This window comes from Chinchilla lanigera, unplaced genomic scaffold (genome assembly GCF_000276665.1).
Source record: "Chinchilla lanigera isolate Chin_1 unplaced genomic scaffold, ChiLan1.0 scaffold00123, whole genome shotgun sequence".
Taxonomy (NCBI): domain Eukaryota; kingdom Metazoa; phylum Chordata; class Mammalia; order Rodentia; family Chinchillidae; genus Chinchilla; species Chinchilla lanigera.
The window spans coordinates 3,413,180-3,425,055 of record NW_004955524.1 but is presented as its reverse complement, the minus strand read 5'-3'; the positions used below and the strand labels follow the sequence as shown (position 1 = coordinate 3,425,055).

At 51.5% G+C, this 11,876-nt stretch overlaps 1 protein-coding gene across 1 annotated transcript; it reads right to left on the bottom strand.

The window, feature by feature from the left end:
- Nucleotides 1-9,364: 9,364 nt before the first annotated feature.
- Insl3 (insulin-like 3 (Leydig cell)) lies at nt 9,365-11,292 on the bottom strand. Its single transcript, XM_005409546.2, has 2 exons — nt 11,052-11,292; nt 9,365-9,803 (listed from the first exon to the last, which is right to left on the bottom strand). The coding sequence occupies exons 1-2, from the start codon at nt 11,242-11,244 to the stop codon at nt 9,613-9,615; spliced, it is 384 nt and encodes a 127-aa protein (XP_005409603.1). The 5' UTR covers nt 11,245-11,292; the 3' UTR covers nt 9,365-9,612.
- Nucleotides 11,293-11,876: the final 584 nt, after the last annotated feature.

The window sequence follows — 11,876 nt, the reverse complement described above, 5'->3', positions numbered from 1 at the left end:
TTTTTTTTTTGGTCCTTTTTGAGACACGGTCTCGCTATGGAGTTCAGGCTGGCCTTGAGCTCACTTTGCAGCCCAGGCTGGTCTCGAACTCACAGCAATCCTCCTACTTCAGCCTCCCGAGTGCTGGGATTACAGGCATGCACCACCACGCCCCGCTTACTCTCTATTTATACTTTGGGTTATTATATAACAAAATCCATGTGGTATTTAAGCTTGTATGTCTGATTTATTTCACTTCACATCATGCTCTCAAGGTGCATCTGTTTTCCAACAAATGACACAAGTGTATCTTTCACGGCAGAGCAGTGCTCCGTAGTGTGTCGCAGACTTTCCCCACCCGCTCATCTGCAATAGCGGTTATGCTCTGTGCTTCTGTGGACGTGGGAGTACGTGGATCACAGTAACACAGTGTCCTTACCTCTTTGGGAAGACGCCTGGCAGAGAAAGAGCTGTGTCCTGCAGACTTTCTATTGTTAGTATTTGGAGGAATGTCCATGCTGATTTCCACAGTGGCTTTACTAGTCTACATACCTGCCAACAATGGAGAAGGGTTCCTGTGATGGCTTGTGGCGAGCTGTCCCCCAAAGCCTCCTGCAGTCATAGCTGGGTTGCTCAGAGGTGGCTGGCTCTGGGGTGTGTGATGCGGGGATCAAGGGCGCACAATCACTACATTAAGCCCTTGACTGGCTTGCGCAGTTCTGGGAGCGGGTGATGGGGAGGCCTCCCTGAGGGTGGGTAGCCTGCATAAAACACGAGGGACAGAAAGGGGGCTCATGCGGTCCATTGAATTTGCTGCTGCTTTGCTGCTCTGGTGCCTTCTGCCTGCCATGAGCAGTTTCTCCTCCCTGACCCGCCTCTGCCTCAAGCCAGCCAGGGAGGAGTTGAAACCTCTACAAAGGATGAGCTATAATAAACGTTTCCTCCTTTAACTTCAGGCATTGGGTATTTTCATTTCCTCAGTGAGAAAAAGTAGCTCAGACGGTTCCTTTCTCCCCACAGCCTCACTAGCACTTTTGCTCCTTGGTTCCTTGACGGTAGCCGTTTTTCTGGGATAAATGCAACCCCTGTTGTTTTCAGTTGCATTTCTCTGACGCCCAGAGATATTGTACATTTTCTTCGTGTATTTATTGGCCATTTGTTTGGTGCTGATATTTCACTGTTGACTTTTTGTTAGTTGATCTGTCTGTTTGCAACAATGGGCTATTAAGGCCCGACTAGCATTGCGTTATTGTTTATTTGACCTTTCATGTCTGTTTATATCTGTTTCGCACTGGTCTTCGCTGCACATATATTTATGATTGTTATCTCTTCCTCTTGGATTGTTCCCTTTATAAGGATGTAGTGACCTTCTCTGTCTCTCTTAAGCAGTCTTGGCTCAAAATCCACTTTCTCTGCAAATAGACCAGCTACCCCTGCTGTCTTCTGGGTCCTGTCCCGGCTGTCCATCCTTTCACTTTCAGCCTATGAGTTTCTCTTTTAATTAACTGTGTTTCTTCTGTGCAGCATATTTTTGGATCTTGCTGCTTGATCCATTGTGCCAACCTGTTTCCTTTGATTGGTGAATTCAGACCATTAGCGTTGATGGTTGTAATTGATATGTATTGACTTATCCTTGTCATACTGTTTTGCTGTTGGTTTTTCCCTGTCTCCCCCTCCCATCCGATTGCGTTCCCTGCCTGGTAGGTTCGCTCTGTGTGGTTCATGGAGTTGTAGTCCTTGTTATCTCTTCCTAGAATTACCCTTCAGCACGTTTTGAAGTGCTTGTTTTGTGGCCATGAATTTCTTCAGGTGTTCTTTGTCCCGGCGGGATCTTATTTCTCCATCAATTTTGAAAGCTAGTTTCACACAGTACATCAGCCTGGGTTGGAGGTTGTTTTCTTTCAGGGTTTGAAATACTTCCCTCCAAGCTCTCCTTGACGTGAGGGTTTCTCCTGAGCGGTTTGCTTGATTCTGATGGGCTCTCCTTAATAGATGGTTTGTTTCTTTTGTCTAACAGCTTTTAGTATTCAGTTCTTGTGTTCAATGTCTGTAATCTTGACTATTATATGCCTCGGGGTACGTTTTTTTAATCATGGCTAGTTGGAGTTCTGTATGCCTCACTTACTGTATGTCAAACTCTTTTTCCATGCTTGGGAAGTTTTTGCCATTACTCCTGTGAACAGGTTTTTTACGTAATTTGCAGCATCTCCTGATTTTTCATCAACTCTGATGAATTGTATTTTATTCTTCTTTGTATCATCGAGCAGCTATTGGGTTGATTTTTTTGTGGACTCTTGATATTCCTAAGAAATCTTTCTTTTCATGATCACTAACTATAATCACATCTTCTCTGTTTGATATTCTGTTCTCACAGTGGCTCATGCTGCTGCATATAATTTCAGTAGGATTTTTAATCTCCTGGATATCTGCTTAGATCTGTTTCATGGGTTCCATGTCTTTCCTATGTTGGGTGTTCCTGATTCCATCATTTTCCTAAACTCCTCTATTTTTTTTTTTATCTGTATCTGTGGTAGAGTCACTAAGCATGTGACCCATGCTTAGTTATCTAAGAAGTTATTTCTGGTTTGATTTTTTTCTAGAGCCTCATTCATCTGTTTTATTACTTCCACTGTTACCACTTCAGAGAGTCCAGGTGGGCAGCTTTCAGATTGTTCTACCTCACTGCCGCCTGGGTTTGCCTTTGGTGAGCTGGAAGTCCGGGGTTGCATCTTGTTTCAGTATCTTCTCATTTGTAGGAGGTTTTTCTTTTAATTCCTGGGTTGATGCTTGTAAATTACTTATGGTTAGTAGCTTTATTGCTAGTGCTTAGAATCCTTCAGAAATGACTGCTTCTCAGAGGTGTCTTCCAGGTACAGCTTGCTTTCAAGTTTTGAGTCTGTTGCAAGATCCTATCTCTTCAATTTATTGGAGATAAGAAGTTGCTGCCTACTTGGCCCAGCGCCTGGTTCTTTGGCACTGGGCCACAGTATTTGCTATGACCTTTAGGCAATCCCAGTCTTGCCATACCAGGAAGAACAACTGATTAGAACAATTATGTTGGGACTGGGGATATAGCTCAGTGGCATGAGTGCTTGCCTGGCAAGCCTGTGAGTTCGATTCCTGGTTAAAAAAAAAACAAAATTATGTCACCTTGGCTAAAGGGGTACAATCAGCAATAACAGCGTCAAACACAGCCTAGAAAATGACAAACTGTGGTAACTATCAATTTGCTACCTTTAACTTTAGGAACTAGATTTGTGGTTACACAACAAAATCTAAAACAAGCCAGAAAATTGTACACAGTAAATATGACCTCAATATGGCAATTTTGTTTGACAAAATTGATATGTATTGACTTATCCTTATAAATTGACCACTAGTTGTCAATCCACTACAAACTCACATAGTGAGACAGGGTCTCACTATGCAGTTCAGGCTGGCCTTGAGCTCACTTTGTAGCCCAGGCTGGCCTCAAACTCACAACGATCCTCCTGCCTCAGCCTCCTGAGTGCTGGGATTACAGGTGTGCACCATCACACCCAGCATGAGAAAATTTAAAAGGGGCTAGAGAAATTGAAGAAGAAGAAGAAATTATAAGCAAGGCTGGAGGACAGAGGAAGATCACACAAAGTTTGGGAAACTCATGAAGACTGGAAGGCAAGAGGGAAGGCAGAAATACAAACAAGGACAGAACAGCAACAAGAAAACTAGAAGCAATGTGCACACTTATAAAAACAAGACCAAACAATCAAGAAATAACAAGAAATCAAAGAGAAAATGTCCATTTTGGAGGGGTCTCTGCTGTCACTGGTAGACAGCGGGCAGAGTCCAGACCCACACTGAGCAATCCCAGAAAGCCAGCCAAGGCGGTGGACAGTCCCAGCGAGCCTGCACCTTTAGTTTCTCTGGAGTTCAGGCTGGCCGCTGGCCGTGAGGCTGGGACCCAGGTCCTTCATCCTGTAGCTCTTCCTGTGTCTCCTCGGCTCCCTGCCGCCTTGAGCCCGGCAGCCTCACCCCGACACTGGGAGCCGCTCAATGGAGCCGGCCCACGGAGCGCAGATGGGCCTCTCCACGGTGGGTACCGGCCACTCATCCTCTGCTAGAGGGCGCCTGAACCCAAATAGCCCACCAGCCACTGCAGTCCGCTGCGTCCGCTGCTCCATTCCGCTGGTGTGTTTCTCTGTGGAGACCTCTGGGGCCACCAGCAGTCACCGCACATGTGCAGGTCCACCGCCCCTCCCAGGCGCTGAGTCCAGGCTCAGGGAGAAAGCGCTGCCCGCCACCTCCTCACAAGCCTCTTTGCTTTCCACGGAGGCTTCAGTTCTCCCTTCAGATCCTTCCTGGGTCCCAGGGGCCCACTTCCCTCCTCCTCCTCTTCCTCACATCGCTGTACTCCCGCGTCTGGACCCCAAAGCTCAGAGAGGCTGCTTCCGTGCTGTTCACCACTCCGCCATCTTCCCAGAAGTCTTCAGCTGTTCATAATTCTTCTGAGAAATGTTTCTGAATTTTAGTTGCCCGTTTTTTGACTGGGTCTTTTTTGGGAGGCGTCTAATTTTCTTGCGTTCTTGATATATTCTAGATGTTAGTCCTCTGTCTGAGAAACACCTAGCCGATGTTTTTCCCTGTTCTGGAGGCCATCTGCTCACCTGCTGGCAGCTTCTTTTGCTGTGTGCAGAATTAGTGTGAGATACCATTTGTTGACTTCTGTGCAACCAGGGCTCTGCAGAAGTCCTTGCCTACACCTGCGAAGTCAAGTGTGTACCTCGTTTATCTTGTGCAAGTTAAGTGCCTCTGTTTTAACACTGAGCTCTGTAATCCCTTTTGCTTTTAGTTTAATACGTGAAGAGGTATGTGGGTCTAGACTCAACCTTCCGCATGTGTAGAGCCAGTTTTCCGACGACCACTGATTAAAGAGTCTGCCTTTCGTCTTGGGTGTGTTTCTGGCCCCTTTGTCAGAGATCAAACAGCTGAATGTGCCTGAGCTTCTTCCCGAGTGCTCTGTTCTGTTCCACTGACCCCAGGTCTGTTTTTGTGCCAACCCATGCTTTTTGTTTTGTTTTGTTTTGTTTTGTCTTTTTGAGACAGGGTCTCACCATGCAGTTCAGGCTGGCCTTGAGCTCACTTTGTAGCCCAGGCTGGTCTCGAACTCTGGGTTGGTTTGGGGGATATTTTTGCAAGGGGAACAATATAATAAAGGATACATATTTTATAAGATTATTTATAATAGTCACCCAAAGAATGATATACAAAAGAGTGCAGGAAACCTGTCCACACACTAAGACCAAGGAAACTAGCCAAGGGCCTGGATCCCACAGAAATGTCCGGCATGAGTCCAGTTGAAGGCCTAGAGCTCATAACAATGCCTCCCACGAATCCACCTGGAGGCCTAGAGCCCGTAACAATGTCTCATGCAGGCCTGATTCACAGATCTGCGCTGGGAAGGCCCAAAGGTCAGTGGTGGAAGCTAGAAAATCTGTGCCAGCAGGAGGAAGGATCTGTGCTAGCAGGCTGAGGGATCTGCACTGGAGCCAGGAAGCGATTCTCAGAAGAACCAGAGCGCCCCCAAAGTGAACCAAAGCCATTCTCAGTGCCAACGAGGTCCCGAGCTCCTCGGAGGATGAAAACAGCCAAGGTCATCAGGAAAGCCGCATGACGAGCTCCTCCAAAACAACCAGCTGCTGCTTACAGCTTCTACCAGCTCCAACAGCCTCTCCTCTGCTCCCATAGCCTCCTTCCCCTCCAGGTCTGCCTCTTATGCTGCTGGCAACAATCCCCAGGTGGGCCTCCCACATCCAGCACCAGCTTACTCAGTTCAGCTGGGGGTTATAAATTGACCACTAGTTGTCAATCCACTACAAACTCACAAAGATCCTCCTGCCTCAGCCTCCCAAGCACTGAGATTACAGGCATGTACCATCACACCCAGCACCATGCTCTTTTTATCACTGTAGCTTTGTACCATAACTTGAAGTTTGGGATCGTGATGTCTCCCACTTAACTTTTTTTTTTTTTTGGGGGGGGTTTTTTTTTTTTTTTTTTGGTTTTTCTCCGGTACCAGGAACCGAACTCATGACCTTGCGCTTGCCAGGCAGGCGCTTTTGCCACTGAGCTAAATCCCCAGACCCTTTTTTTGGTATTTTTGAAACAGGGTTTCGCTATGCAGTTCAGGCCGGCCTTGAGCTCACTTTGTGGCCTAGTCTGGCCTTGAACTCACAAAGATCCTCCTGCCTCAGCCTCCTGAGGGCTAGGATTACAGGTGTGCAGCACCACGCCTGGCTCAGTTTTTACTTTTAATTAGTCCATATTTGCAGGACATGCTGTTTACATCCTTTTGTGGAGCCAACGCACGTACAAAGCACACTTCAATCCGCTTTTCATCTCGTCCCCTCCCCACCCTCCCTCGTCTCCTGACCCCCTCCCCATTTCAGACAGATCCGTCTCCCTGTTTCCTACTATCCTTTATTTTGCTCTTTTTTATATTTTGAGTTTCTCACGGAAGAGAAACCGTGCAGCACTGAAGCTTGTGTGTCTGGTTTATCTCACTGAACGGCACAGCCCCCATGTGGGTTTCGGGGTGTCCCCTGCAGTTCTGTGGAGAACGCTGTTGGTATTTCGATCAGGACTGCGTGGAAAGTGTCTATCAGCCCCAGAAGTGTGGCCAGTTTGGCTATTTGGATCTGCCTGTGCGGAATCGGGGGCTGGCTCCGCATTTTCTGTGTCCTCTTCGATCTCCATCTTCAGAGGACTCTATTTTTCACTGTGGAGCTCTTACTTCCTTGGTTAGGTTAATTCCTAGGGTTTTAATGTTTCTTGGTGCTATTGTGAATGGTATTTTTTTTCCTAATTTCTTTTTCAGTGAGTTCATTATTTGCCAAGGGGAATACCATTGATTTTTATGTGTGTGGGGTTTTTTGGTTTCTTTTTTTTCTGGTACCAGGAATCGAACTCAGGACATTGTGCTTGCCAGGCAAGCGCTTGTGCCACTGAGCTATATCCCGGCCCTTGATTTTTATGTGTTGATTTTGTATCCTGCTACACTGGTAAATTTTGTTATTCTAGAAGTCTGGTAGATTTTGGGGGGTCTCATATATAGAGGATCGTGTCACCTGCAAATAGTGATAATTTGCTTTCCTGTACATGTCTCTTTTTATTCATAACTTTGTTTGTTTGTTTTGTTTTTTGGGGACAGGGTTTCACTATGTAGCCCAGACTGGTCTCCAGTTCACAGCAATCCTCCTGCCTCAGCCTCCTGAGTGCTAGGATTACAAGTCTATGCCACCATCATACCCAGCTTTTTATGTTGTTTTTAAGAAGCCCTTTAGCCAGGCTGGGAAGGCACACCTGTATTCCAGCACTGGGGAGGCTAAGGCAGGGAGTTTGAGCCCAGCCTGGGCTACATAGCAATTTTGAGGCCAGGCTGAACTATAAGTGAGCTCTTGTCTTTACAAAACAGCAGCTACAAAAAGATCCATTTACAGGTTTGAACAAAGGCTGATTCACCCTTCTAGGAGTCGCTTTTCCTGGAGAACAGAGTGGATGAGGCGGGTGTTCCCAGGTTCCTATCAGGCAGCGTGGGCGTGGCCCCAGCCCCGCTTTCACACTCCCCCAGCGTGGGCACCGAGACCAGCCCTTGCTTCAGGCTCAGGCTGGGGCTGCGCTGGGCTGGTGGGACGGGGACCCTTTCCACTGGCACACAGCCCCCAGCCTTCCGCCCCCAGCAGGGTCGTCTCCTCCTGCTCAGACTGTAGTCCTGCGTCCCTCATCCTTCCTTAAGCATTCCTTGTGCACCTACTGTGCGCTGTACACCCTCCCTGTCCTCTTCCTTCCTCCCATGGGAACGATCCTTTTATAGCCAGGCACTGTGGTGTGTGTGTGCCATCTCAGCACTCAGGGAGGCTGAAGCAGGAGGATCATAAGTTCAAGTCCAGCCTGGGCAATTTAGAGCGATTCTCTCTAAATAAAAAGGGCTGTGGATGTATCTTGGTGCAAAGACCCTAGGTTCAGTTCAGAGAGAGACTGGTTGGAAGTTGCCCGCACAGTACGAGCTCTGAGCAGCATTAGCCCCAGGGGTTGGGACACCAGGTGATGGAGACAGGTGTCAGGGCAGGCCATGTAGCTGGGGCTGCAGATGTCAGGTGCAGCTGGTTGACCATCTAGACACAGGATGCCACACGTGCAAAGGCCCTGGGGCCTGATGAGCCAGCAGCACTTGGAGGCAGTGGTGAGGCAATAAGAGAAAGTTGAAAAGGACCAGAAGTCCTGGGGCCCAGGCCCCTCAGGCCGTGTGGGCTGGGTAAGGACAGGGTGCTGATTTTCCAGGCACAGGAATCTTTGTCAAAGACATGCTATGGAAGTTTTGGTTTTGTTTTGTTTTGTTTTGTTTTTTTGCTATGGAAGTTTTTGTTGTTATTGTTCTGGTTTTGTTTGCCTTTTCGAGGCAGGGTCTCGATGTGCAGTTCAGCCTGGCCTTGAGCTCTTTGTAGCCCAGGCTGGCCTCGAATGCTGTGATTTTTAAGCTCTCAGAAGCCCTGCGGCTGCCTTGGGGACTTGGAGTCCGGTGGGAGGACAGAGCCTGTGGTGAGCGGGGCTGAGCTCACCCCGCCACCGCTCACACACCCTCCAGGGCTCCCCAGCGCCCTGGGAGAGTCCTCACACCCATTCCTGCTCTGGTGGCGTGGTGTCCCCCAAGAAGGGCCGCCTGGAACCTCAGACCGGGGTCAGAGGAAAGACGGAGTCACAGGGACGGTGGACACACAGGCGTCCTGGACGTGCCTGCGCCCTGAACCCAGTGCCCGCTGCCCTGACAAAGGACAGGACCCCGGGGGGACCGCGGCAGAGGCGGGAGGGACGCAGCCAGCAGCCGAGGAGCCCTAGGACACTCAGGGCCGTGGGCAGCCAGGAGAGGGGCTGGCGGACAGATCCCTTCCCGGCCCCCAGAGGGAGCCAGCCCCACCCACCCCTTGCCTTCAGGCTTGCGCCCCCAGCACAGTGACAGAATAAACCCCTGTGTTGGAAGTCACTCAGGTTGGATCACTTCTTACGACAGCCCTGGGCGCTAGGGACAGGGATCCCACAGGCAAGTGCTTACCAGGGGTTACACCATCCAATCCGCAGCCCAGGGTAAAGGGAGGGGACAGCGAGAGCCACGGCTGGCTTGGCTCAGTGGATGTGACTGTCACCCAGACACTTGTGGGTCATGGCCGCTCTTCCCAGGAGAGCTCCGAGATCCTCCTGCCTCAGCCTCCTGAGTGCTGGGGTGACAGGCGTGTGCCCTGCTCTGCACGGCACTGGCTCTCACATTGCAATAGAGCTTTGGGAGCATGTGCAGGTGCATGCGTGGTGGGAGAACAAGCCCACACGGGGGCCGTCCCTGGCTCGTCCCTTTGCCTTCAGAAAATACAAGACTCTGCTTGAAGACATTTATTTCCTATCGGGGAGAGGGCAGGAAGGGGAGTCGGGGTGGCCGGGGGCCAGAGTGGGCTCAGTGCCTCGCATCTCCGAAGAACTGCTGGCGCTGGAGAGGGTGTGAGCGCGGTCCGGGAGGTGACCAACAGCGCCCCCTCTAGTGATTGGGGCTCAGGCGCCGTGTGGCCTGGGGATCTCTGCAGCCGCTGAGGCCGCGCCCAGGGCAGGTCAGTGCGGACAGAGGCTCAGCAGGTCCTGGCGGGTGCAGCCCGCGAGGCAGCAGCGCTGCGCGGGGTTGGAGGCCTCTGCCTCACGGCGGCGCCGATCCTGCCGCGAAGCCTGGGGCAGGGGCTGCGGGTCAGCGCCCGGTGCGGGGTCCCGGTCAGCCGCCGGCCAGGGGAGAGGTCGCAGACGTTCACCTGGGGACAGAGCAGGATTGGGCAGGGACAGGGAGCCCAGAGGACACCGCCACGCTGTGTGCACATGCCCAGCCGGCCGAGTCACCCCCGGAACACCCACCATGCAGACAAGTGAAAAATAAGAAGCACTTTTTTTTTTCGTGTTTTTCTTTCTTGAGACAGGGTTCTGCTGTGCAGTTCAGGCCAGTCTGGAAATCACTAGTAGCCCAGGCTGACCTCAGTCTCTCAGGGATCTTCCTGTCTCAGGCTCCTGGGTGCTGAGATTACAGGCCCCGGGCAGCGGGAAGCACTGTTAAGCGCCTACTGTATACCACGCATCTATGACCCGCCCTCCTCCTGTCCCACCCGCGGCCCGCCACAGCCCCTGGCCGCCCTCTGCGCCCCACGCCCTGCTCAGGGAATGTCAGGGTTCCCGGACCGACCACAACACTGGCTCCTGCTGCCGGCCCCCTGAGCCACCCACATAAGGACGCAATCGGTTTTTTGTTTGGTTTGGTTTCGTTCGTTGAGACAGGGTCTCACTATGGTCAAGGCCACCCAGAACTCCCTGCGTAGCCCAGCTGGCCTCGGACGCGATGGTCCTACCTCAGCCTCTTGAGTTGTAGGATTACCACCATGCACTCCTGCCTGAGCCTGGCTGAGCATCATGAAGATTTTTTTTTTTTTTTAAGACAGTGTCTTGCTATGTAGCCCAGGCTGGCTTTGAACTCTCAGCGATCCTCCTGCCTCAGCCTCCCAAGTACTGGGATGATAGACATGTACCGCCATGCCTTCCTACTTAATTTTGATTTCTAAATGCATCGCTTTAGGGGCTGGGGATTTAGCTCAGCGGCAAAAGCGCCTGCCTGGCAAGCGCAAGGTCGTGAGTTCGGTTCCCGGTACCGGAGAAAAACAAAAAAAAAAAAATGCATCGCTTTAAACTGGTCATGATTTCGCAGAGCTGTCATCCCAGTACTCTGGAGGCTGAGGCAGGAGGATCACAAGTGCACAACCAATCTGGACAATTTAGCGACTTACTGAGACCCTGTGTCAAAATTTTAAAAATGAGGGAGATCAAAATGTTGACATCTTAAATTTTAAAAAAAAAGGATTCTGGGCTGGAGATTGCAGCCACCCATCCCTCCACTGTCTGCCCATTCATCCACCTCACAGTGCTCTCGGCTGGATTGCGCTAGGCACGCAACGGCGAGAGGAGAAGCCCCGCGCCCGCCGCCCCGGTGACTGCGCACCCGCGCCCGCCCCACTCACGGTCGCTGCGGGTCGCGGGCTCTCCCGCCTCGCGGGACCAGCGCGGGCCCCCGCACACGCGCACCAGCGCGCGCAGGAGGTGGCGGCCGCAGAGCTGGTGGCGCGCCTCGGGAGCGTGCGGAGACCCCTGGGCCGGCGCCTGCGCGGGAAGCAGTAGCAGCAGCAGAAGCAGCAGCCGCGCGCGCAGCTCCATGGTGACAGCGGCGCCCTTCCCCGTGCGCGGGGCTCCCTTTATAGCCCGAGCCGGCTGGGCCTTGGCTGGGAACACAGCGATCCGTGGGGTGGCCAGGCTGGGTCAAGGGTGGGATCTGGGCAGGAGCTTCTCCCCGGGCCATGGCTCGACATGCTCCTCCCCTGCGGAGCCCAGCGCAAGGAATCTCCCCACTGCCCACGACCCTTTTAGAGAGATGAAAACAGCTACTAGGGAGGCTGAGGCAGGAGGATCTACGCAAATTCGAGGCCAGCCTGGGCTACATAGTCCAAGGCCTGGCTGAATTACATGGTGAGACTCTGTTTCAAAAAGCCAAAATAAATAGAGGTGAAAACAGGTGGATGTATTATTACAGAGAGCCAAATTAGGTAGGAATAGTCCCTCCCGGGCAGGCCCTGGAAGAAGTCAGAGCTGAAGATAAGGCACATTACAGCTGCGGGGGCTGCAGGCGCATTCATGGAAGGCCAGGACCCAAGACAGAGGTGGAACGACCACACCTACACAGCTCCCTAAGGGATGCACAAAACGGTGGATTTCCTAAGTAGGCCCCAGGCACCCGGGTGGGTGACCAGGATCCCCTGGCCCATCTCTTCTAAAACAGTCTTTGTTCTCCC

What these genes read in the sequence shown, in the direction of transcription:
- Insl3 (XM_005409546.2), bottom strand. Translation starts at nt 11,244, where the DNA reads ATGGAGCTGCGCGCGCGGCTGCTGCTTCTGCTGCTGCTACTGCTTCCC. An exon ending in GCCCGCGACCCGCAGCGACC is followed by an intron (nt 9,804 to 11,051) that starts GTGAGTGGGGCG and finishes CTCTGTCCCCAG; the next exon opens with GTGAACGTCTGCGACCTCTC.